This window comes from Dermochelys coriacea, chromosome 5, assembly GCF_009764565.3.
Source record: "Dermochelys coriacea isolate rDerCor1 chromosome 5, rDerCor1.pri.v4, whole genome shotgun sequence".
In the NCBI taxonomy this organism is placed as follows: Eukaryota; Metazoa; Chordata; order Testudines; family Dermochelyidae; genus Dermochelys; species Dermochelys coriacea.
In genome coordinates, this window is record NC_050072.1 from 36,124,234 (window position 1) to 36,150,978 (window position 26,745).

The following is a 26,745-nucleotide window of genomic DNA, read 5'->3' on the forward strand; positions in this document are numbered from 1 at the left end:
GCAGCATAATAATTTTTAACTTTTATCCTTTGCAAAAATAACACTCTAAAAATATGGGGGGGGGGAGAAGAGGGGAGAATGGGAATTGTCTCACTTTAAATTGTCTCAGAAGTTAACACAAGTAGATCTTGCCAAAGAAACTTAGTACCTTTTTTGTTATGGAATGGGTAAAAGGAAAATGGCTGATATTTGTACTTCAGTAATAAAACATTTGTTGATAATGTCTCATGAAGTCTTACACTCAATTCAAATAAGCATGGAAAAAGTATAATGTCTTCTGTTTAACCACACTTCAGACAAATCTGAGTTCATGTGGTGCACGGATGTGTGAAGTATCAAAAGGATCTGCTATTTATCAACTTTAAAGATTTTATTTATCATTTTTAAAGATCTAGGAGGTGGTAAATGCTTTAATGAAATTTGAAGACTATTGCTATTAGCTGCAAGTAAAGAGAAATGGTGAAAGAAACCAAAAGGATCTAGAGATAAGAATAGAAACGTGGGTAGAAAGCATTCACTGTGGACAACTGCAAACTAGTATCTGTGAAAGAGTGATTCAAAAATCCATACATATTTAATGGGAAAGAAAAATATGGGAAGCTGATAGGTTTAGGACCAATAATAGACAAGTTTGGACATGAATTTACCACTGATGTGCCAACCAAGAAGATCAATGCAATTGTGAGTTGTATATGCAAAGGCATGTCATGCAGCAAGCATGTGAAAGCCCCCCTCTATACAGCTCTATTGGGAATACTGCTTTTCGTTCTGGACACCTTATTACTAGAAAGATATCGATAAATTGAAGGGAGCTCAGATTCAGATCACCATAAATTATTAGGAACCTGGAGAGAATGATGTATAATGAATGAGACAATGCAACTTGCCTAAGGAATAATGGGAGTACAACATGAAGAGTGGAAATGCTGAGGAAAACCTTTTAGGGCAATGTGGGTATTACAAGAAACACTGGAATGAAGTTAGAAAGGGAAAGTTTAAGCTGAATATCAAGAAATACCTCCTGATATTAAGACGGGGAACTGTTTCCCAAGGAAAGCAGTAAAGTCATTTGAAAACTACAGACAGGAGAAAGCCATTAATATAAGAAGTGTACAATAGGGGAAAGTCCTGCATGTGCATGGAGATGGGCGACATGACCAAGTAGGTCTCTCTCCCACTTCTATGACTATGTTATGTTAGCAAGAAAGATCAGTTGAAATAAGATGTGTATTTTGTACTTACTGCTTTGCTGAAGATATGCCTTTGTAGATTGTCCATTTCCTTGACCATTAGTATACAATGGATAAACAGTTATCAAATAACACTTGAATGGCTTTATATCTCCTAATACAAGAATTGTAAGAAAAACATTGTTTTAGTGAAGATTTCAGTTAAAATGAAATATTTAGTTCTTTTACTTCAGTTTTGGTAAACAGTTTATCAATGTACCTTACACCTGGAAACACAGTTGAATTTCTTTTTCTAAAGTGACAGGTTTCAGAGTAGCAGCCGTGTTAGTCTGTATTCACAAAAAGAAAAGGAGTACTTGTGGCATCTTAGAGACTAACAAATTTATTTGAGCATAAGCTTTCGTGAGCTTCCCGATGAAGTGAGCTGTAGCTCACGAAAGCTTATGCTCAAATAAATTTGTTAGTCTCTAAGGTGCCACAAGTACTTCTTTTCTTTTTTCTAAAGTATTGCCAATCAATCATTCAAAAAGAGACTAGTTAGAGGGTCAATTAGATAGTTCAGGTCCAAAAATTTAAAAAATTAATTAAACAAAATGTATGTCAATGAATTTATAAAAAGAAGCACAAGCTATTTCCCTGCAACTGTTGTATACAGGATTGTGCTACTGAACAACGATTGTGCTACCGCTGAAAACCTGGACGTGAAACTGGATACCAAGTCTAGTTTCACTGTCCAAGCCAACTGAATTGCCAGAGTAAAACAATGAGAACAGGCAGTAGACAAGTTAGATTTTAAAGTTCTTTCATTATTTAATAATACCAGATAATATAACATGTTTTTTTTGTGAAGTCTTAACCTGACGGTGTGCCTTTCAAAGCTACAGTTCCCTTCTTAAAAAGAAAAGAAGTACTTGTGGCACCTTAGAGACTAACCAATTTATTTGAGCATAAGCTTTCATGAGCTACAGCAAACCCTACGATTTACACGCAGTTTTATTCTGAGTTGCCAGTACACAAGATTATACCAACATTCATATTATCATGTGGTAATTTTTAACTTGTTTAAAAAAAAATTGAGGTTTTTCAGCAGTTTTAAATGCCTGCAAAAGATCCACCTGGTACTTATGTCCTGCAGCAGACACCCACTGAGCATTAGCCACCAGCGGCAGCATGCCGTTTACAATTCGGCACATTTTCTATTTCTTATTGGTTACCTTCTCTGTTTTATAAGAGTATGCATTTCTTCCAGATCCTCTTTATTCACAAAGTGAGTCTGTTGCAAAAGAGCCATCGAAAACATCCAAAATGTATGAAGGATGAAAGGTTTTGACTATTCTAGAAACCTTATTGGGATAAAAGGTCTTGACTATTCTTAAGGTCTATAATAGGTACAATATTTTTAAATATGATATTGTTTGCTAAATATACCTTTTAAAAATGTGCCTTGAGAAGTACCAGGTTCCTGCTGCCATTCTGTGGTGCAGTCCGAGCTGTCAGACACCATGCACCATTCAATCACATATTTAACAACACTATTGTCAGGAGCCGTCCACTCTACCCAAAGCTTGCTATCTTTAGGAAATGCTTTAATATCTTTCACAGAATCTAGAATGAGAAAAAAGGAATGAGATTCCATTAATATAGAACATCTTCATTAGATAGCTCTCTCCTAGCACAAAGGCACCTGCACTTGCTATTCTGTGGAATCATAGTTACTCTTGCTCTACAGTAAATTAAACCATCAAACTTTCAACATGAGTAAAGTTTAGTGGGTATAGAAAGCCATTTTGATGCAATTCTGTAACACATGAACAGGGAGCAGCAAACAGGGGAGAGGGAGAAAGGGAAAGCCCCTCCTGAAGAAGCAGCAAGCACTAACTCTTGGGGGTGAGTGACCTTGTCTGTCTGTTTGGTTTTTCTTTTGGCTTGCGTAAAGCTTACAGTGTAGTCTGTTGGTGATTTTGTATTTGGAAAGACTATGTGGGAGTAGGAGCGAGAGGCCTACTAAGCTGCTAGCTGACTGTTCACTATTAAGGCTCTAGCCTCCTGTCCTTTGATCCTTGATTCTCCCTGATCACCCTTCTCTTGTGTGTTAATGAGAGGGGCAGGGTTGACCTAGGAGAGATGGGCTTAAAAGCCAGATGCTAAGCAACCAAGGGGAGCTAGTGAACAGGGGGGTGCAGACAAGGGAGTTTGAGAGGAAGAAAGAATAAAATCACCATGGTTTGAAAAGGTACACATTGCTAATACCAACACTGTGCCTGGCTCCTCCACCTGCACCTCTGTCCAGACAGAGAATCCAACAATGGATTCCTCTACCCAGGTCCTGATGTGGATTTGCAGAGACTGTGGCTTGCATTTCCTGGTCTCCTCACAGGCTGAGGAGACCATCTAGTGAGAGACGTGCCTACTGGTAGACTCTCTTAGGAGGCAGATAGGAGAGCTACAGGAAATGGTGGCTAGGCTGAGGAGCATCTGTGCACATGAGATTTTAGCATTGAGAGGGAAGAAGATGAAGTAAGAAAGGATACAGCCGTGGGTAGGAGAACGTATACAAGGAGCGAGGGCAGTGTGGATACTAGTCTAATAGGTTATACTGGCTGTAGAATGACTATGCCTAATAGGGTACAAAATGTGAGTGAGTCCAAACAGCAAAAATTAAGATGTTTGTACACCAATGCGAGGAGTCTAGGTAACAAAATGGAGGAACTAGAGCTACTGGTGCAGGAAGTGAAACCAGATATTATAGGGATAACAGAAACATGGTGGAATAGTAGTCATGACTGGACTACAGATATTGAAGGGTATGTGCTCTTTAGGAAAGACAGAAACAAAGGTAAAGGGGGTGGAGTAGCATTGTATATCAATGATGAGGTAGAATGTAAAGAAATAAAAAGCGATGCAATGGATAAGACAGAGTCCGTCTGGGCAAAAATTACATTGGGGAAGAAAACTAGTAAAGCCTCTCCTACGATAGTGATTGGGGTGTGCTATAGACCTCTGGGATCTAATTTGGATATGGATAGAGCCCTTTTTAATGTCTTTAATAAAGTAAATACTAATGGAAACTGCGTGATCATGGGAGACTAACTTCCCAGATATAGACTGGAGGACCAGTGCTAGTAATAATAATAGGGCTCAGATTTTCCTAGATGCGATAGCTGATGGATTCCTTCATCAAGTAGTTGCTGAACCGACTAGAGGGGATGCCATTTTAGATTTAATTTTGGTGAGTAGCGAGGACCTCATAGAAGAAATGGTTGTAGGGGACAATCTTGGCTCAAGTGATCATGAGCTCATTCAGTTCAAACTAAATGGAAGGATTAACAAAAATAAATCTGCAACTAGGGTTTTTGATTTCAAAAGGGCTGACTTTCAAAAATTAAGGAAATTAGTTAGGGAAGTGGATTGGACTGAAGAACTTATGGATCTAAAGGTAGAGGAGGCCTGGGATTACTTTAAATCAAAACTGCAGAAGCTATCGGAAGCCTGTATCCCAAGAAAGGGGAAAAAATTCATAGGAAGGAGTTGTAAACCAAGCTGGATGAGCAAGCATCTTAGAGAGGAGGTTAAGAAGAAGCAGAAAGCATACAGGGAGTGGAAGATGGGAAGGATCAGCAAGGAAAGCTACCTAATTGAGGTCAGAACATGTCGGGATCAAGTGAGACAGGCTAAAAGTCGAGTAGAGTTGGACCTTGCAAAGGGAATTAAAACCAATAGTAAAAGGTTCTATAGCCATATAAATAAGAAGAAAACTAAGAAGGAAGAAGTGGGGCTGCTTAACACTGAGGATGGAGTGGAGGTTAAAGATAATCTAGGCATGGCCCAATATCTAAACAAATACTTTGCCTATGTCTTTAATAAGGCTAAAGAGGATCTTGGGGATAATGGTAGCATGACAAATGGGAAGGAGGATATAGAGGTAGATATTACCATATCAGAGGTAGAAGCGAAACTGAAACAGCTTAATGGGACTAAATCGGGGGGCCCAGATAATCTTCATCCAAGAATATTAAAGGAATTGGCACCTGAAATTGCAAGCCCATTAGCAAGAATTTTTAATGAATCTGTAAACTCAGGAGTAGTACCGAATGATTGTAGAATTGCTAATATAGTTCCTATTTTTAAGAAAGGAAAAAAAAGTGATCCAGGTAACTACAGGCCAGTTAGTTTGACATCTGTAGTATGCAAGGTCCTGGAAAAAATTTTGAAGGAGAAATTAGTTAAGGACATTGAAGTCAATGGTAAATGGGACAAAATACAACATGGTTTTACAAAAGATAGATCGTGCCAAACCAACCTAATCTCCTTTTTTGAAAAGGTAACAGATTTTTTAGATAAAGGAAATGCAGTGGATCTAATTTACCTAGATTTCAGTAAGGCATTTGATACCGTGCCACATGGGGAATTATTAGTTAAATTGGAGAAGATGGGGATCAATATGAACATCAAAAGGTGGATAAGGAATTGGTTAAAGGGGAGACTGCAACGGGTCCTACTGAAAGGCGAACTGTCAGGTTGGAGGGAGGTTACCAGTGGAGTTCCTCAGGGATCGGTTTTGGGACCAATCTTATTTAGTCTTTTTATTACTGACCTTGGCACAAAAAGTGGGAGTGTGCTAATAAAGTTTGCAGATGATACAAAGCTGGGAGGTATTGCCAATTCGGAGAAGGATCGGGATATTATACAGAAGGATCTGGATTACCTTGTAAACTGGAGTAATAGTAATAGGATGAAATTTAATAGTGAGAAGTGTAAGGTTATGCATTTAGGGATTAATAAGAATTTTAGTTATAAGTTGGGGACGCATCAATTAGAAGTAACGGTAGAGGAGAAGGACCTTGGAGTATTGGTTGATCATAGGATGACTATGAGCTGCCAATGTGATATGGCTGTGAAAAAAGCTAATGCGGTTTTGGGATGCATCAGGAGAGGCATTTCCAGTAGGGATAAGGAGGTTTTAGTACCGTTATACAAGGCACTGGTGAGACCTCACCTAGAATACTGTGTGCAGTTCTGGTCTCCCATGTTTAAAAAGGATGAATTCAAACTGGAGCAGGTCCAGAGAAGGGCTACTAGGATGATCCGAGGAATGGAAAACTTGTCTTATGAAAGGAGACTTAAGGAGCTTGGCTTGTTTAGCCTAACTAAAAGAAGGTTGAGGGGAGATATGATTGCTCTCTATAAATATATCAGAGGGATAAATACAGGAGAGGGAGAGGAATTATTTAAGCTCAGCACTAATGTGGACACAAGAACAAATGGGTATAAACTGGCCACCAGGAAGTTTAGACTTGAAATCAGACGAAGGTTTTTAACCATCAGAGGAGTGAAGTTTTGGAATAGCCTTCCAAGGGAAGCAGTGGGGGCAAAAGATCTATCTGGTTTTAAGATTCTACTCGATAAGTTTATGGAGGAGATGGTATGATGGGATAATGGGATTTTGGTAAGTAATTGATCTTTAAATATTCAGGGTAAATAGGCCAAATCCCCTGAGATGGGATATTAGATGGATGGGATCTGAGTTACTATAGAAAATTCTTTCCTGGGTATCTGGCTGGTGAATCTTGCCCATATGCTCAGGGTTTAGCTGATTGCCATATTTGGGGTCGGGAAGGAATTTTCCTCCAGGGCAGATTGGAGAGGCCTTGGAGGTTTTTCGCCTTCCTCTGTAGCATGGGGCATGGTTGACTTGAGGGAGGCTTCTCTGCTCCTTGAAGTCTTTGAACCATGATTTAAGGACTTCAATAGCTCAGACATGGGTGAGGTTTTTCATAGGAGTGGGTGGGTGAGATTCTGTGGCCTGCGCTGTGCAGGAGGTCGGACTAGATGATCAGAATGGTCCCTTCTGACCTTAGTATCTATGAATCTATGAGGAATTCATTGAAAATATGCATATGGAGACCTCCATGGTTGAGAAAGCAATCCAGCTGGATAGGACTGCAGTATCATCACCAAGGGAGGAGGAAACAGCTCCTTCACAGGGAGGAACCTGGCTATTGGCTACTTTTAACAGCAGGCAGCGCTCCACTCCTGCTCCCAGCCCACCATCCATAGAGTGAAAAATTGGTATGGTGCCCTGGCAACAAAGTCTCCCCCAAAAGGTGAAGGAGGAGAAGCTATGTACCAACAAAGCTGGAAGGATTGTGGCCATCACTCCCCAGAGGAAATGAAGGGTGGTGGTGGTCTATGATTCTATGTCTAAGGGGGAGGGAGGCATTCATCAGCCATCTGACCTGGCATCCCAGGAGATGTTTTGTCAGGGGCCCAAATCTGAAACATTACAGAAGGACTGCAGAGGATCATGTGGCCCTCTGTTACCCTGACCTGCTCATCCAAGTGGGCACTAATGATACTGCAAGGTATGATCAGATCAGAAACAACTACAGGGTTCTGGGAGTGAGGGTGAGGGAGCTGGGGGGTGCAGGTGGTGTTCTCATTGATCCTTCCAGCCAAAGGTAGGGACCCAGGCAAAGACATCCTGGAGTTGAATGCATGGCTGTGTGGATGATATTGCCAGGAGGACTTCAGCTTCATTGGCTGTGGGATGCTGTTCCGAGAAGGACTGCTGAGCAGAGATGGGGTTCCACCTGCTAAGGAAAGGGAAGATTATCTTTGGATACAGACTGGCTAACCTAATAAGGTGGGCTTTAAACTAGGTTTGACGGGGGCAGGAGACAAAAGCCAACAGGTAAGTCCAGAACATGGACACTTAGGGGTAGGGTTGGAATCTGGCGGGAACATGGGCAATCACAGCAGGGACAAGGGAGAGACAAGAGGAAATCTAATTAACATCTTAGATGTCTGTAGTATGCAAGTAGTATGGGGAATCAGCAGGAAGAACTAGAAATACTAGTGAATAATCACCATTATGACATAAGTGGCATCACAGAGACTTGGTGGGTCAATTTATATGACTGGAATATTGGTATAAAAAGGTTTAGCTTGTTCAGGAAGGACAGGCAGGGAATAAAGGGAGGAGGTGTTGCCTTGTATATCAAAGATGTATACACTTGCACTAAGATTGAGATAGAAGTGGGAGTCAGACCTGTTGAAAGTCTCCACCTAAGAATAAAAGGGGTAAAAAACAAGGCTGATGTCATAGAAGAGGTCTACTATAGAGCACTTAACCAGGAAGAAGAGGTGGTTTTTAAACTAACAAAACCATTCAAAGCACAGGACTTGGTGGTGATGGGGGAACCTCAACTACCCAGACATCTATTAGGAAAATAATACAGTAGGGCACAGATTATCAAGTTCTTGGAATACACTGGAGACAACTTTTTATTAAAGAAGGTGGAGAAAGTAACTAGAGGAGAGACTGTTCTAGATTTGATTCTGATAAATAGGGAGGAACTGGTTGAGAATTTGAAGGCAGAGGGCAGCTTGAGTGAAATTGATCATGAAATGAAAGAATATGTTATTCTAAGGAATGATAGGAGGGAAAACAGCAGAAATAAAGATAATGGTACTTCAAGAAGGCAGACTTTAGCAGAACTCAGAACTGAGAGATAAGATCCCATAGGAAGCAACTCTAACGGGGGGGAAAAATAGGTTCAGGAGAGTGGGTAGTTTTTGAGAGAAACTTTATTAAGGGCACAAAAGCAAGCTATCCTGATGCTTAGGAAGGAGAGGAAGTATGGTAAGAAACCACCCTGGTTTAACCAGGATATTTTCAATGACCTGAAACTCAAAGAAGTCCTGCAAAAAGTGGAAACTAGATCAAATCACAAAGGATGAATATTTTAAAAAACAAGTATGTACGAACAAAATTAGAAAGGCCAAGACAAAAAAAAAAAGAGATTAAACTAGCTAGGGACAAAAATGGTAACAAGAAAACATTTTACAAATACATTAGAAGCAGGAGGAAGATGCAGGACACTAGGTAAATTACTCAATGAGGAGGAGAAGATAATAACAGAAAACGCAGCAATGGTCAAAATGTTACATGCCTTTTTTGCTTCAGTTTTCACCACATAGGTCAGAAATGATCAGATGACTAACACAGTGAATATCAGTGTAAATAGGGTAGGAACGGAGGCTTAAAAAACAGGGAAAGAACAAGTTAAGAATTACTTAGAAAAGTTACATGTCGAAGTTCGCAGGTCTGGACTAAATACATCTTAGAATACTTAAGGAACTGGCTGAAGAGATGCCTTAGACACTAGTAATTATCTTTGACAACTCGTGGAGTGGAGAGATCCCAAAGGACTAGAAAAGGACAAATACAGTACCCATCTATAAAAAGGGGAATAAGGACAACCTAGGAAATTATGGACCTATCCGCTTAACTTTAGTACTCAGAAAGATAATGGAGCAATTTGTAAGCACCTAGAAGATAACACGATAAGTATCAGTCAACATGGATTTGTCAAGACCAAATTGTGTCAAATCAAGCAAATAGTTTTCTTTGACAGGGTAACAAGCCTTGTGGATATGGGGAAGCAATAGATGTGATACATCTTGACTTTGGATAAGGCTTTTGATACCGCCTCACAAGACCTTCTCATGAGCAAACTAGGGAAATATAGTCTAGATGAACCTTCTATAAGATGAGTGCAAAACTGGTTAGAGAAGCATTCTCAGAATAGTATCAATGGTTCACAGTCAAGCTGGAAGGGCATATCAAATGGGGCCCCACAGGGATCTTCCTAGGTCTAGTTCTGTTCAATATCTTCATAAATGATTTGGATAATGGCCATAAAGAGTACAGTTATAAAGTTTGCAGATGATACCAAGATATGGGTAGCAAGAGCTCTGGAGGAGAAGATTAGAATTCAAAACGATCTTGACAAACTGGAGAAATGGTCTAAATAAATAAGATGAAATACAATAAGGACAAAGGTAAAGTACTACATTTAAGAAGGCATAATCAATTGTACAGATAGAAAATGGGAAATGCCTGCATATGGAATCAGTACTGCAGAAAAGGATCTGAGGGTTATAGTGGATCACAAACTAAATATGAGTCAACAATGTAATACTGTTGCAATAAAAGCAAACATCATTCTGGGATGTATTAGCTGGGGTGTTGTAAGCAAAACTTGAGAAGTTCTTCCACTCAGCTCTGCACAGATACACCCTCAACTGGAGTACTGTGTGCAATTCTGGACACCACACTTTGGGAAAAATGTAGACTAATTGGAGATTAAAGGTCTAGAAAACATGATCTTTGAGGAAACATTGAAAACTGTTTCTTTAGTCAGTGAGGTGGACATGATAACAGTCTATAACAACCTTTTACTTATTTGAAAAGAGGAGGGTGGTAAATTGTTTTCCTTATCCAATGAGGCCAGAACAAGCAGTAATGGGCTTAAATTGCAGCAAGGGAGATTTAGATTAAACATTAAGAAAAACTGCCTATCTATAAGGGTAGTTAAGCACTGGAACAAATTCCCTACTGAGATTGTGGAATCTCTGTCATTAGAGGTTTTAAAGAACAGGTTAGACAAACAGCTGCCTGAGATGATCGAGATCAGAGGTTCTCAAACAATGGGGCAGGCCTCCAAAGGGAGGTGTGGGAATGTGTCAAGAGAGGTGTAAGGTGTGTGTGACTTTTTTTTAAAAAAGAGCTCTGGCCATCAGCCCTGAGTGGCTGGGGCTCCTACAGAAGGGCTGTGCACACCTGGACTCCTGCTGCCCTGGCTCTCCTTCTCCCCCACCCCCATTCCCTCACAGGAGGCAACCCAGGCTCGGGATCTCCTTCCTTCTCCCGCCCAATCCCTCAAGCTGGAGGTGGCGGGGCTCTGGCTGTCAGCCCCAGGGCAGCAGCAGCATAGAAGTAAAGGTGACAACGGGGTGCTAAGTCTGCTGTGAAAAGTGATATCACTTTTCACACTGCCACCCTTACTTTTGTGCTGCTGCTGATGCAGCGCTGCCTTCTGAGCTGGGCGCCTGGCCAGCAGCTGCTGCTCTGCATTCTGCCTTCAGAGCTGGGTGGCAGTATAAGTACTTGTGTGTGTGTGTGTGTGTGTGTGTGGGGGGGAGGTTAAACAACTACATACACAAAAAAAGAACCAATCAAGTAAATTTGAGAACCACTCATCTAGATAATACTTAGCCCTGCATCAGTGCAGGGGACTGGACTAGATGACCTATCGAGATCCCTTCCAGTCCTACATTTCTACGATTCTATGGGCGTATGAGAGAAGACACTGAGAAATCAATGTTTTTCTGAACATTCATTAGAGACCTAAATTAATCTGCAATTTCTTGGTAGGATAAGAACACAATTTAGCATTCTACACTTCCCCATATTCACAAGCACTTTTCATATATCAACTAGTAAGTAACCCCATGTTATAAGGTAGTTGAGAAGAGGGAATATTACAAATAATGTAGAGACAGCAGTGCCTTTTTCCTAAAAAGCTAGGATCACAAGGTTGGGAAAATTATTTTTCTTCCTTATGCCCCTCCTCCACTAAGAACCCGAGCTAATATTCTTGTAACTTTCAGAGGAAGAGAATCAGATCTTTTCCCTAATGCTGTAAAACAGCAGCAGAAGAATAAAAAAAGCAGATGTTTTCCTCAAACCATTACCTTTCATTTTACTCAAACCATTACCTTTCATTTAAAGAAGTGGTTTTCAAACAGTGGTCTAGAGACTGCACCTTACCTTACTGATGGTGTGGAGAGAACTGGCAGGTAACATGATGCTGGCTCCACATTTCTAGCTGCTTGTACAGATGACATCCAGGCTCTTCTATAGAAAGAAGAGTCTGGAGATCTCAGCGGTTGGAAACAAGGAGAAACCAGCCTTGCTACCTTTATTAGGGGGCATTTGGATACATTAAGAGGAGCGGGAACAGGTACTGGAGTGACCAGTAAATGGAAGGAAATAAGGGAAGCTCAGAGAGATTAGATTACAAAATGGCTGGGCAGCATACACAGAGAAAAGGTGATCAGGTAGCACAGAATGACGTGGAAAGGCGATCAGAGAAAGAGGAACAGCATGGATAGGAGTGAAGGATGAAATGGAAGGGTTAAACCAGGGGTAGGCAACCTGTGGCACGTGAGCTGATTTTCAGTGGCACTCACACTGCCCGGGTCCTGGCCACCGGTCCAGGGGGCTCTGCATTTTAATTTAATTTTAAATGAAGTTTCTTAAGCATTTGAAAAACCTTATTTACTTTACATACAACAATAGTTTAGTTATATATTGTAGACTTATAGAGACCTTCTAAAAACATTAAAATGTATTACTGGCACACGAAACCTTAAATTAGAGTAAATAAATGAAGAGGCAGCACACCACTTCTGAAAGGTTGCCGACCCTTGGGTTAAACTTTTCCACTAAAAACAAAAAGCTTATCACATTACATATGGCTAAAAATACACAAATAATTTAATATTATGACGATTAGCACAGGGGATGTTATGCAGGAAGTAGCCTGCACAATCACTATGGGGAAGGGAGACTGATTTGTGGTCAGTCAAGATGTGGCCACACTGTGAAAGAGACAGAGAATCCCCAATTGGAAGAGACCTATAACAAGGAGTGCTCACATTTATTCTCACAGTTTATAAATACAGTGGTAGTTTAAATACAAAGAAAGAAAACTGAGGGTCTTCCAGTATTATATTGCAATTATGAGACTTAAGTGAACTTATTAAAGATAACATCTCAAAAGAGTTAAGATTTTTTTTGAGAATTCTTATTTGGCAGACTTTCCTGATTGTATAATTACAAATACATTTGATTTCTTAAAAATCAAGAAAGAAACTAACCTTTTGAGTTACTTGCTGGAATAAGCAAAACCGATGGGGGAGATCCACCAATCCTGTTATGAGCAGTTACTGTCACATCATATGTTCCATTTGTTAAATTTAAAGTCAGGTTTGTGCTATTAACACTGTATTTTTCAGGTGGACGTGACAGAGATGGTCTTGCTCTGACAGTCACTTCGTATCTCAAGATTATTCCATTGGCTTCAGAACGATCCAATTCCTGTTAAAAAGTGGTTTAGTTTTATTTCATGTTTTATTGATGTTGACCTCTATCACCTGTGCCTTTCAAAAATAAAGATTAATTTCTTTACTTAGTCTTAAAAATTTTGATTTCCTCTGCTCTGTGCATGTGATATTTCTACTCAATTATGAAAAAAGTGGGACAACAGAAACCAAGAGTCCAATCCCATAAAGCTCACTCTCACCAAAAATCCTTACTCATGTGAAAAAGGCTTGCATGATTGGGCCTCAGGCTTTAACTGGAATACAAAATGACATTAAATAGGTTTTCATTAAATGTACTATATATGAGCTAGGTATTATTATTAGTGAGAAAAAAGACACTTCTGTCTCTACGTTATTTGTAATATTCCCTCTTCTCAGCTATCAGAGAACCCTAAGCAATCCTCCCACTTCTCCTTCATCACCACATATGTTCTCTAAATAGAGATAAGAAATCAGCAAATTTCAGTTCTAAATCCTCTTGTTGAGACTAGTTAACACACCCCCTTTGCAGATGTTAAGTAGATGTTGGACTGATTAGTCCAAATAAGAAAGATAATCTCTTGCAGATGAGAATATTGTAGGAAACACCATGGTCTTTACTTTATGCACCAGTTACATTCAGAAGGTCAAATCACACCTCTCACAGTTGTTTCAGGCTATGACATGGGTAACACTAGGAAGGTGATACTTTTCTTTTTTAATGAAAGTTTGTATTTTACAGAAACTGACTCCAGTAAGCAGGCAAATTATGGTCTGTGGGCGGGGAGTCAGAATATGCCTGAACTAGAAAGAATACTCTGTTCACTGGTTATACCTAATATTTACATCATTTAACTTAGTTCCAATACAGTAAGACAGATGATAGCTATTTTTTTTATCCACATCTACTTTTTATCACTCCAATGCACATGTAAATATTAATGAAAAAACTATTTTTGATATACAACGTAAGTGTAGAGAATGCAATAGATCATCATAAAACATGGACTATTTTGATTACATATTCAAGTTTTGTTAGAGATGAAGAAACTCACTTCCACACAAAAAAAAATAAATCTGATTTTAAAGTGTGCCTATAAACTTTTTCTATTGTGCCTTAAAGACTTGTACAATCAGGTAATCATTTATACTACCACTTACCTTCCATATCAGATGCACAGTCCAGGAGTTTGGAGAGTGAGATATGCCAATCTTCCTCCACAGAGGTGGTCCCTTAGATGGTTCTGATATGAAAAAAAAAATTTAAGAGGGATGCAGATATTTTCTTCATTGGTTTTAACTCATAATACTTTAGCATATCATTAGTCTCCTGCATCTCTTTAAAAAAAGTGTATCCAAGCTGGATGATGCTGTGTTTCAGTATTTCCTTGGGAACCCTTCCATACAGATACAAAAAAAATACTTTAAAAATAAAAGATTGTATGCAGCGTTGTTATAGCCATGTTGGTCCCAGGATACGAGACACACACAAGGTGGGTGACCTGAAGAAGAGTTCTGTGTAAACTTGAAAGCTTGTCTTTCTCACCCGCAGAACATAAAGGCCATACTGGGTCAGACCAATGGTCCATGTAGCTCAGTATGTTCTGACAGTGGCCAATGCCAGGTGTTTCAGAGGGAATGAACAGAACAGGTAATCATCAAATGGATTTCCCCCCCCCCCCCCCGTCACCCATTCCCAAGTTCTGGCAAACAGAAGTTGGTTTAATAAAAGATATTAGCTCACTCATCTTACCCCTCCCCTCAAAAAAAAAAAAAAGAAAGATTGTTAACTGGAATAATACCATGAGGTTTCTTAGAGTAGAGCCAGTGTCCTCCTGGTGTGTAAGCCAGGAGAATGTGCTCAATCTTTTAGAAGACCTTCCACACAGGGGTTACTATCACTACAGAAATATGACTTTATCTTTGAATGGATATTTTGAATCTTGCTATTAGATTGTTTACTATTTCTCCTGGCAGTTGTATTCCTTGGAATCTGAAATCTCACTTACAAATGTTTTAAAATAAAAACCAAAATGATTAATAAAAATACCCACAGACCAGTCATGATTTACAACTTTTGGCAGCCCTGCTGCATTTTATGGTTTTATCCAAGGTTCCAAGAACATCAAGGTAGAGGCTCAACAATGGCCACTTTCTGCCGCTCTTGTGGAGTGGAACCAAAACCAAGAGGAAACAATTTGTGGGTGGCAGGAGGAGATTTTTCCCCTTCTGTGCCTTACATTATGTGGTAAGTGAACATTTGGGCAACTGTTAGTAATTTGGAAAGTTTCTGGAAAAAATGGAGTATAGATCATTTGATCATTAAAAAATACCACACAAATATTGCCATTCATAGACTTTAAGGTCAGAAGGGACCACCATGATCATTCAAACTTTTTATGGGAGAAGCAGAGATTTGGTTCCATTGGGAACCACCAACACATATTGCATTCATGTCACTGTTAGTATCAGACCAATTAGCACAGAGGAGCGACAAGTGAATGAAGTGAGCAAGAGTTTTTCAATCCCTACTGTACCATTACGGCAGCGAATGTGGAAAAGGAGCCTATCATTTCCCATCAACTAGCAAGACTGCTACCAGTATTCCTGGACAATAGTATGTCAAATTATACACATTTGCTTTCTTTTAACCCTTAAAAATCAGGTAAGTGTAACTAGCTTGAAGGTGGAATGCACTTTAAGCATAATAAACTTACATCCACTACACTCCCTCTCAAAGAGAAGATTGCTCATGGATAATTACCTTCTGCTAAAAATTCTACGCAAGTCAAGCTGTAACATCTACCAAAACTAAGGTACTTCCAGACTATTAACACAAAAAGGATAGCACCAAAGTGCTGCTTAGACTGCACCTTTATACTGCATTGTATTGCACTGCACTGCATTTAACACTGTATTATTAAAAAACCCAACCTGACCCTGTTCTTAGGGTTTGGCTTTATTAACAAGGGAACAAAGATAGAGTTCAACTCGAGCCTTTTCCCCTGGCTTGGCTCCCTCTAGGGTTACCACCTTATGCCTACTACTCAGCCCACATCCTAGATTCCTTCAATAAAAAGAAAAGGAGTACTTGTGGCACCTTAAAAACTAACAAATTTATAAATTACCTTATTAGTCTCTAAGGTGCCACAAGTACTCCTTTTCTTTTTGCGAATACAGACTAACACGGCTGCTACTCTGAAACCTGTCCTTCAATAAAGGTATTCCCACCATTCTTGAGAGTCACTGGCCACCCAAGTCAGCAGAACACACTTAAATCTTTCCCAACAAGATCAACACCTGCTAAAAGGGGTAACATTTCAGGCAACCACAGGCAGACATCTGTATGTATTTTGGAGTATCACAATAGTTAACTCCGTAGAAAAACAAACATTAATATCAAATACTACTTACCAGCTTCAGATGTGACCCCACTCTTTTCTTTACTCCAGTCACTCCAGTAGCCCAATCCATCTTTCTTCATACAACGAAGTGAAAACACATACTTTGTATAAGGCTTCAGAGACTGAACTGTGAATGAAGTTCTGTGTGAAGCTGTATCTTCAGGAGGAACCTGCAAAGGTAAAAAGAGGTCTTTAAAAATATTACCAGCCATCCAGCAAGATCAGTTAAACCCTTGTACTACTACAATCCTCTTTTGAGTAGACTTTCTAACACTAGGAGCCCTGTGCCTTGGATTATTGATTTAGCACAGCACTGAATCAAGCCCTGAAACTTCAGTCATAACTCTGCATTCTTTGACTTCCAGGAGCTTCATTTCTCAGAGTGTAATTAATATTTTTTTTTGGTGCAGAATATATACATACAGGGTCACGATGTCCATATGAACAGGTATATGTATTTTGCACTTCACTTGTATTATAATCCATCTCATGCCGAATTATTTTTATTATTCCAAAATTTCTGAGTAGTTTTTAAGTAATTCACATCTTTCATTGTAATATTCTAAAAACACCTACTGCAGAAATCCCACCCCTGCTTTCTCATACATGCAGTTCCCCCTCCCACTGGTTAAGATTATTCTGGTCCCAGGTTCAGAGGTAGGAATATTTGCTCTGCCCATTCACAACCTTACTGTCCAATATACTGCAAGCCATCCATGTTATGAACCCCTAATTCATCCGGTTTAAGAGCTAGGAATCACCCTGTTCCCAATGATGTAAAGCATTTAGGGTTTAGTCATGTTGATTTAAGATATATTTGACCTTAAATCATGACACCACATTTTTCCATAAAAGCTATTTTTAGAATTTTACACAGAAATTGGCAAAAAAATCTAAACATTTTCTCCCTCTAAAGTCTGCACAAGAGACTCATGGTAGTATAGAAGTTGTTAGAAGCAGAGATATTAAAAAATTACCAGCAAACAAGATTTATGTCATATACATGCAGAGAAAGATCAATGTGAAGAGCTATAAAGGTTTTATTCATGCCTGTTTAAGATGGCTCTTCATAACTCACTCATAAGCTTTGCCACTGTGATTAATGTGGCCATTCTAAACTCATACTAATCCAAACTTTACACTACATATTGTGTATGTGTTTTAGTTAAGATTTAGAAACGTTGTAGTAGGTAAAGACCTTTCTATAAAAGCGCCTCAATTGTCATACACACATTTTAATATTCATACTGTAGCAGTGGCAAACAAAATTAAACAAGTTTGTATTTCATCCTGGAAATACAATCCTAAGAATTATCAGATAACAGGCCCAGAACCTCCAGATAAATAAAAGCCACATCTACCCTATGACTATAATATCCTGCTATTATAACTTTCAGTCGCATTTGTCATAGCAAATCCCTCACATGGCAACAAAAGTGGCTAACAGTTTGTCAAGCACATAGAATTAACACCCTGAGAGTTCAGAGTAAGACAATTAGAACACCTGACAGAAGATCTCTCAAAGTGCTCATCAGTGGTTTAGTCTTCTGGCTGAAATTCCTCAGAGAAAAGAAATTAATCTCTTTGCCTGAGTATGATGAAATAAATCACCCTGTGCACTAACTGTAGTTCTTTGAGATGTGTGTCCCACTTTAGGTGTGCATAACCTCCTGCACCTTTGATTGGAGATTTTTGGTAGCAGTGCCCATTCAGCTTCTGCATGTGCCCTACCCAACTTTGTGCCCCATACTGAGGCTATATAGGGCTGCGCGGGTGAACCATCCTCAGCACTTTCTCTACTGCAAAGCCCCACAGAGGCAGCTCCAGAGAAGAAGGGAGGAGGGTAGGTTGTGGAGCTCCAACATGGACATACATCTCAAAGAATTCCAGTTGCTGCAAAAGGCATAACCTCTCCTTCTTTGAGTAAAGTGTCCCTGTGGATGCTCCACTTTAGGTGACTCCCTAAATGATCCATTTAGAAATTTCTGAGTGGAGACAGATGCTCCCTTAGACCTCTCTGCAACAGAAAGTCTATGGGTCTTCCTGAATGGCCTAGTTCTGTCCAAGTAAAAGACTAATGCCCCCTTAACAGTTAGTGTATGAAAGACAGACTCCTACGTAAATTGATGTGGCTGAAGAAAAAAAAAAAAAAAAAAAAAAACCTGGAAAGTGAACAGTTTGGTTAATAGAAAAGGAGTACTTGTGGCACCTTAGAGACTAACAAATTTATTAGAGCATAAGCTTTCGTGAGCTACAGCTCACTTCATCGGATGCATTTGGTGGAAAAAACAGAGGAGAGATTTATACACACACACACACACACACACACAGAGTATATCTCTCCTCTGTTTTTTCCACCAAATGCATCCGATGAAGTGAGCTGTAGCTCACGAAAGCTTATGCTCTAATAAATTTGTTAGTCTCTAAGGTGCCACAAGTACTCCTTTTCTTTTTGTGAATACAGAGTAACATGGCTGCTACTCTGAAACCTGTCGTTTGGTTAATGTGAAACTCAGAAGAAACCTTAGGTAAAATCTTTGGGTGGGATTGTAATGAGAACACAGGAACCCTCATCCTTCCCAACCCTTCGAGCAGAAGTGATGGCCACCAAAAAGGCTTTGTTCATAGTCAGATGTAGCAGCGAGCACGTAGCAAGTGGCTCAAAGGGCTGTTTCATGAGATTGTTAAGAACCAGGTTGAGATCCCAAAGCAATGTATGGGCCCTAATCTGTAGAGAAAGATTCATAAGGCTTGTTAGGAATTGCATTGTGGTCAGAGGAGTGAAAATCGAGAAACTTTCTTCTGGCATATGGAATGCTGTTACTGCTGCTCAATGAACCTTGATGGAACTCATACAAAGGCCTGAAGTTTTCAGTTCCAATGGGTAATCCAAGATTGTGGAAAGAGACAACTGGATATGAGAAAGATGGTGCTGGTTACACCAAAGATTATATCTTCATCATTTCTGAAGTATGTCTTGTAGATTCTTTTCTGCTATTTTGTACTTCCAATGAACAGGCAGCTTTTAGTCCCAAGAACCACTGATGAACCATGCTTGCTGTTGCAGAATGTTCAGACTGATGTGAAGCACATGACCTGCATCCTGATACAACAGTCAAGGTTTAATCAGGAGCTGCCATGGACAAGAGTCAAGTTTGATGAGGTAAGGAAACCAAACTTGTCTTGGCCATGTTGGCGCAATCAAAATGATCTTGGCTTGGTCTGATATTCATAAAGCCCTTTAAGAATAATGGAGTTGGAGGACAAGAAAAAAAACCTTTTGTCCATTTAATGAGAAAAGCATATCCTAGAGACTGGGAATTCAGTCACTCTCTGGAACAGAATTTCCTACACTTTGTGTTGGGAACCATGGCTAAAAGAAGGCTAACCTCTGGAAATCTCCAAGCTATGAATATTTTATTTAGGATCTGAGAGTCCAACTCCCATTCATAATTTAAGGAGAAATGTCTGCTGAGTGTGTTGTATATCCAGGAGGTAAGAAGCTAAGATGACTATTGTACCAGTTTCAAAAGATTTATCGGTTTGGCGCAGAGTGAGGGGCAATATGCTCTACCCCGATGACTGATAATACATGCAATCTACATTGTCTGTCATGATCCTGATGGGCTTGTTTTTGAGTAACGGAAGAAAATGAAGGCAAGCATTTCTGACCACTCTTAACTCCAACAGATTTATGTGCAAGTGCTGTTCTTCTTGGGATCATCTGTCCTGGATTGTAAGAGGACACAAATGTACTCCCCATCCCAAGAGGGAAGTGTCTAATGTTAACATGAGCATAGAGGGATTCTGGCTGAATGGGATTCCTGCACAAATCTTGGATAGATTATTCCACTAGGTGAGTGACTGTAGGACTTGACTGGCTACAGATACCCGCATGTTCAGACTGAGTTTGCTGGGTACAGAAACTGTTCTGAGCTACCCCTGGAGACATCAAAGGTGCAATCTGGTGTTTTGTGTAATAAAAAATGCAAGATGTCACGTGTCCCAGCTGTTGCAGATGCATCCTTGTTGGAACTTGAGTGCTGAGCTGCACTCTTTGGATAAGGGCCTTTAGAGCAAGGAACCTGTCGAGAGGGATCAAATACCTCCATTATCAAATCCAGAAATGCTCCTCTAAAGCGAATGTGTTGTGTGGGGGTTAAGATCTATTTCTACATTTATCTGCAGGCCTAGACTTCAGTACAAAGTTGTTGTTTGAACTGCCAACCACATCTTCTGAAATGACTGACCCTAGAAAAGCCAGTCATTAAGGTAGGGAAAGGCACATGGTCCTAGACGACAGAGGTAGGCAGCTATGACTGCCGTGATTTTTGAGAACACCCTTGGGGCGGATGACAGGACAAAGGATCTATTGTCAGAATATTTAATTATGAAATAAAACTGCAAACTAAACTAAATCTAAAAGTCAAACATTCTCCAGACAAAAGTACATTTAAAGAGCACCAGTTCATACATGTCTAATGAGACATACTGGAAAATCAAGCACAACGCATACATTACCAGGACCAAAATCACAAATTAATCCTGTGTACAATGTATGCATCTTTGATGGGTGCTCTAGTGACACATTCCACACTGAAGATGAATAACGAGGTTTACATTCAGAGCACCGTAAGTAATTAGCCTGAATCAAATTCCATCAGTCCTTAATGTTTGTGAACAAGAACTTTATAGTAAAAATTGTTATTGTCCTTCTCCGACGTTAAACTAAAAAAAAGCAAAGTAAGAACCACTCTATTTTAGATTTTCCTATTGTCACTGGATATCATCCAACAAGATGGAAGCAATTAGCAGAAACGTATGGTTAGAGACTGTCAAACCAAATTCTCTCTCTCTCACACACACACACAAAAACTCCGCAGAAGTGCTGTGGAAAGATTTCTAATGAAGATAGAAGTTCTGAAAGAAAGCATTTGAAACAATATTGCAAGGTAGACTAGCACTGTGAATACCTGAAAGTGAAAATGATGACAGACTGTTTCATTCACATTATCTGAGGCCATGTCTACACTAGTGATCTTACAGTGGCACAGCTGTAGCGATGCAGCTGCGCTCCTGTAAGATCGCTCATGAGAGCTCTCCTGTCAACATAAAAAAAACACCTGCACAAGCAGTGGTAGCTATGTCGGCGGGAGAAGATCTCCCACTGACACAGCACTGACCACACTAGTGCATCTGTCAGTGTAACTTATGTTGTTCAGGGGTGCGTTTTTTTCACACCCCTGAGCAACTTAAGTTATATCGACAAAAGTGGTAGTATAGATATAGCCTAAGGGATTGCATAACCTGAACTCTAGTCAATATCTAAAAAGTGAGTTAAATAGTTTCAGATGCTATATCAGTTTCCAAATCTCCCAGCCAGTTTTTATTTTGTTCTTTAAAAATGTTGTTCATTCCCTATTGTTGTGAGAAATAAAAAACATTTACAATAAAGGAGAAAATATATAAAGGGTTCCTGAAGAGGGACAGGGAAGGAGGTTGGAAGGGCAGGATGAAGGTAAATTGGATAACATAACCCCAAGTAATAGCCAACAATATCTATTTGTCCAGTGTTATAGTCTCCCATGCTTGATGAAAGAGAGAGAGGAGGTGCTCAAAATGAGGAAGGGTAGTTGTGTCATGCAGCTGTGAAAACCTGGTCATTAGGTGGCTTGGACTCTTGTTGTCCAAACAACAAAACTGGTGTTTGGACAATGCTGGAGACCAGGATGAAGCAGTCCAAGCAGCTTCAGGTTTTTTCTTTGAAAATCTTGACCTCTTAGCTGTTTTTTCTGGTGGCGTATGGTAGGTAGATAATTGAGCAGAGCAGAATCTTTGTGCCGACTGAGACCTGCTAAACATCCTCTTTTTTGTAGGGTGTGTATAACCCTAAAGACTGAAGTGTTGTCACAGAGTCCTTCAAGGTATGAAGCGAGTAGTCTGTGGAATCTGCAAAAAGCTTCTGCCATCGAAAGGTAAATATTCCACTGGGGATTGTGCTTCTTGTGGAAACCCAGACAACCGAAGCCAGGAAGTTCACCTCATCACTACTGTGGTGGAAACAAACCAGGCTTCAGTGTCTTTGCTGCATTGAGTGAAAACTGCAGTGTTTTTGCCGAGAACTGACCTTCCATTATTATGGTGATGTACTGTTCTCGATGTTCCGTTGGCAAATGGTCAATAAAAGCATTGAACTACTCATAGTTCAGGTAGTCATATTTCGACATCAGCGCTTGGTGATTAGCTATCCTGAACTGTAAACTGTAATGTTGCTGACAAGTAGAACCTACGACCAAAAAGGTCCAGACGTTTCTGGTCCTTCTTATAAGGGGAGGTTTCTGAATATGTTGCTTGCCCCTTTCATTGATTGCATCCATAACCAGAGAATTTGGTGCTACGTGAGAGAATAAAAACTCAAAAAATACTATGTCCCAACCAGGGCTTCTATTAACCTGCTTTCATGTAGTGGGGGTAGTAGTGGTAGGCTGCTGCTGGAGTTTGCCAGCTGTTCTTGGCTGACTCTAGGAAGGCTTTATTAATTGGCAGTACCACCATGCTGAGGCAGAGGCGTGCAATATGTCTAGGAGCTTGCAAGGGGAATCCTGGACTTTTTCCACGGAAATCTGCAAGGTGCCAGTGACCTGCTTCATCAGTTACTGGAATAGCCTAAAGTCATCAGCCAATGATAGCAGTGGTGGCATTACTGCCTTGTCAGGTAATGATCAAATGTTTGTAAAAGGCGGGTCACCTCCTTGTCCACCCTTGCCTCTTGCTCCTCAAATGTCTGCTCAGGCTCAGAGCCGAGACACCCTTCCCAAGAGCAGTAAAGCGGCGAACTAAATGAGAGAAAGGGTACCAGCAGTCACAGGTATCAATACATAATGGGACGGAACACCCCCCACACCCCCAAAGAAACCGTCATTGAAGAGAAATAAGTTATGTAGTGCAGTAAAGCAGTACTTCTGGAGGTGGCAATACACTGAGGAAGGTATGGCTTATATAGTACCAAGGAAGGGCATTGAAGCAACAGATGAGCTTCTGTTGCTCATGATGGTGAATGGAGACTCTGGATTAGTGTGGCAGAGTGCACAAGAAATCACTAAAACATTTAAAATAAAGTTACCTTCATCCAGTCTGGGCTGTCACTGATCCTGTATCGAATATTAAATTTCAGCTCCATCTCAACAACTATGATTTGGTTCTCCCATGACAGTTTCAAGACAGTGGGTAGTTCTCCTGAACTGACTGTTAAGTTGCGTGGAGGTAGAGGTTTCACTAGAAGAGAATGAGAAAGTACGGAATTATCCAAGTGCTGTACTGTTTAATTCATATGTATAGCATGAAGTATGGTATTTAATGCACCTGGCATATTTTTATTGGTTTACAAGTTCATTTCTCTTTTATATTCTCTAGACTTCTCACTGACAGTGCACTTTCTTTGGAGGAGATGATGTATTGTAGAAAAGCTGAACAATGAGGTCTGTAATTTTCCACCTTTCAGAAATGAAAGGCCAGATTCTAGTCTTGCTTACAGCTGCATAAACCTGGCTGGAGTAGTACTATCCCTGACTAGAGGACTATACTATTGTGGTTCCTATGGCACCCCTCCAGTCCCAGTGTAGATGCGACTCTACTCTGGTGATAACTGGCTGTCAGAAAGGCTTTTTTGGGGTGAGAATTGGTAGGTCCAATAGGTTGCTACACTTTACATTAGAAATTGGCTGGGTAGCAGGCTGCTTCCCCCCCCAAGATCTAGAGTGAGGTGGAGAGAGAAAAATCAGAATCACCTTTCATATCAAGACTTCTGCCCAGCACTGCTCAGGATCTAGTCCATAGTATATTACTTTTCGGAGCACAGAACTACTGTTGTCAATAGCTTAAAGTGTTTTACAATATAGAAACAGCATCTACACCCTAGTTCAACAATATTCAGAGAGGTAACAATTAGTTCTATTGCAATTTTCCAGTACTTCAGGATCTTAATTAAAGCATATAGTTACCAATGTCCACAGGATCAAAATTAATGTGCTCAGATTCAGCCTTCCCAAGGGCATTCTTAGCTTCCACCCAGACCTCCAGGTTGACAAAAAACTGAACATTGGAAATCTCACAAGAGTTATTTACACCTTTTGGTTTGCAGTCAGGCAAGGTTTCTAGTGGCCTAAATTGAGAGTTAAAGAAAAAGCAAGGTTAAAATAAAGCAGTAATTTGCATTTATACAAAGCACTTTCTATCCAAAGATCTCAAAGTGCTTTAAAAAGGAATGAATCTAGCCCTAGTCATACAGTAAATCTGCAGCAAAGCTGGTACCAGAACCCTGGTCTCTTAAATCCAAGTCCCATGCCTTAAAAAGAAGCCCAACCATCCTTAGTTATGGAATTAAAATACATAACTTTTTGGTAAAGTGATAAGGTGGGTGAGATATCTTTTACTGAACCAATTTCTGTTGGCAAAAGAAAAACTTTTGAGCTACAAAGACCTCTTCCTTCAGGTGAAGTGATAGGTATAACATGAAAGGGACCCAAGCTTCAGACTGGGACACGATATGGAGACAATATTAACAGCTCTAATGGATGACCTATGGTGTATATTCATTGCAAGCACTGAAGTTTTATGGCACTGCTTTACTTCTCTGCAGCTTTCAACACAGCCACAAGGTGCTGCTGACTTGCTTATAGCTGCAATAGACAACGCATCACCACAATGGCTTCAATTCTTTTCAAAAGTTACCCAGAATTGGGATGGGGATCTATTCCTCTTCCTAAAACTGATCATCTGGGGAATCTTGCATCCTGTCCATCTCCACCCCAGTAATCTACATGAGACCTCCTGAAGAGGTTGAGACATGTAATGGACCCTGTAGCGAACAATTCATTGACGACACCCATACCACCCAGCTTTCACCTCATTTTGAACAGATATTACCAGTGCCTTTCTTGTGAAGTTTAGTTACGATTAAAAGAGACATCAACTTTTGGATGCAAAGCGGTTGGCTGGTTCAAACTGAACCTAAGCAAGACTGAAATGACACCAGTGGGAGAGTAGAAGCAATCTGAGCAGCTCATAGCTTTCTCACCATAACCAGAATCAAGGTTAAAACAAACAAACAAGACAGATACCCAAACAAAAAGAGCTGTCTTCAAGGGTAAAGAACATAACCCACTGGACTATCACTATTCAGATTTATTTACCTGTTCAGCATCAGTTACAGTGATGCTTGCCACAGAAATACCCATAACTGATACAGAATCTGGTTCAAGCTGTACAGTAGCTTAATACCAACGAGATCTGTACAGGACTCTCTTCCCTGCACTTTTTCTGTCTTGGAAAAAATCATTTTATTTGCTTAAGTTTAAAATCTTAAACTGTAGGACAAACTTGAATTGTCAAATGTTTTACCCTGACAAACAGGCTACAGCAGCTTCAGAAGTTTAAATTTACAGTCTAACTCAAAATATATTCTTTCAAAAATTTTTTTTACCAATGTTAAAATATTGGAACAGTTTTATTTAGCCTACATGCAAAACCCTAAAAACGATAAAGATGTGATATATCTGCCTTTTATAAAGCTTAAACAAGATACTTACCATTGAGATTTTAAACAGAAATCAGTGGCTAGGAATGTATCCCTTCCAGGATTCCAGGTACAAGTCATAATAAATTTATTTTTTGACATCTGATGCACAATGCAACTCAAATTTTCAGGCTTCTCTGGGGGCACTGTATGAAAAAAGTTACTGTCTGTAATTTATGTGCACATACACTTGATTCCAATGAAAGCAGTGATGAATACACTATTGCAAGAGTAATTTAGTTAAAATGGTAAAATTTATTTACTGTTGCATTTAGTAAATGCTAAATATTATGAGATAGAGAACATCTAGTGAAGTGTAATGCATAGATGTCTTGAGAAAAAAAAGCGTGTAGTGGTAGGAGTCATCACGGTACAGAAAACATATGATCTGGGGATGGAAAGAAATTTGGGACAGGGTAAGGCCTAGAAGGCTAGCACAGAATGCACTGGAAAGGAAGGCAGCAGTGATGGCAGCAGATCTGTTTGTGAAGGAAAAGGAAGAAATAAGAGACCACATATTGCTGTTGTATTGATAATATTTCAGGAGTTTTAGCTATGAAGATGTTAACAGATCATAATGGCTTATTACTATAGATAGGTTCTCTCACATACATAAGATACCATGTGTGCAGAATGGGTAAAATTC

The 26,745-nt window shown here is 39.8% G+C and overlaps 1 protein-coding gene across 1 annotated transcript in view; it reads right to left on the reverse strand.

Moving 5' to 3' along the window:
- Positions 1 to 26,745, reverse strand: part of IL6ST (interleukin 6 cytokine family signal transducer) — a 70,408-nt gene that overhangs the window by 13,759 nt on the left and 29,904 nt on the right. Inside the window, exons 4-11 of the mRNA XM_038402465.2 lie at positions 26,113 to 26,245; positions 24,526 to 24,686; positions 23,649 to 23,800; positions 16,536 to 16,695; positions 14,283 to 14,365; positions 12,918 to 13,137; positions 2,619 to 2,795; positions 1,243 to 1,344 (exon numbers count right to left, since the gene is read on the reverse strand). Of these exons, the coding sequence (XP_038258393.1) occupies positions 1,243 to 1,344; positions 2,619 to 2,795; positions 12,918 to 13,137; positions 14,283 to 14,365; positions 16,536 to 16,695; positions 23,649 to 23,800; positions 24,526 to 24,686; positions 26,113 to 26,245 (1,188 nt within the window). The remainder of the gene's footprint in view (positions 1 to 1,242; positions 1,345 to 2,618; positions 2,796 to 12,917; positions 13,138 to 14,282; positions 14,366 to 16,535; positions 16,696 to 23,648; positions 23,801 to 24,525; positions 24,687 to 26,112; positions 26,246 to 26,745) is intronic.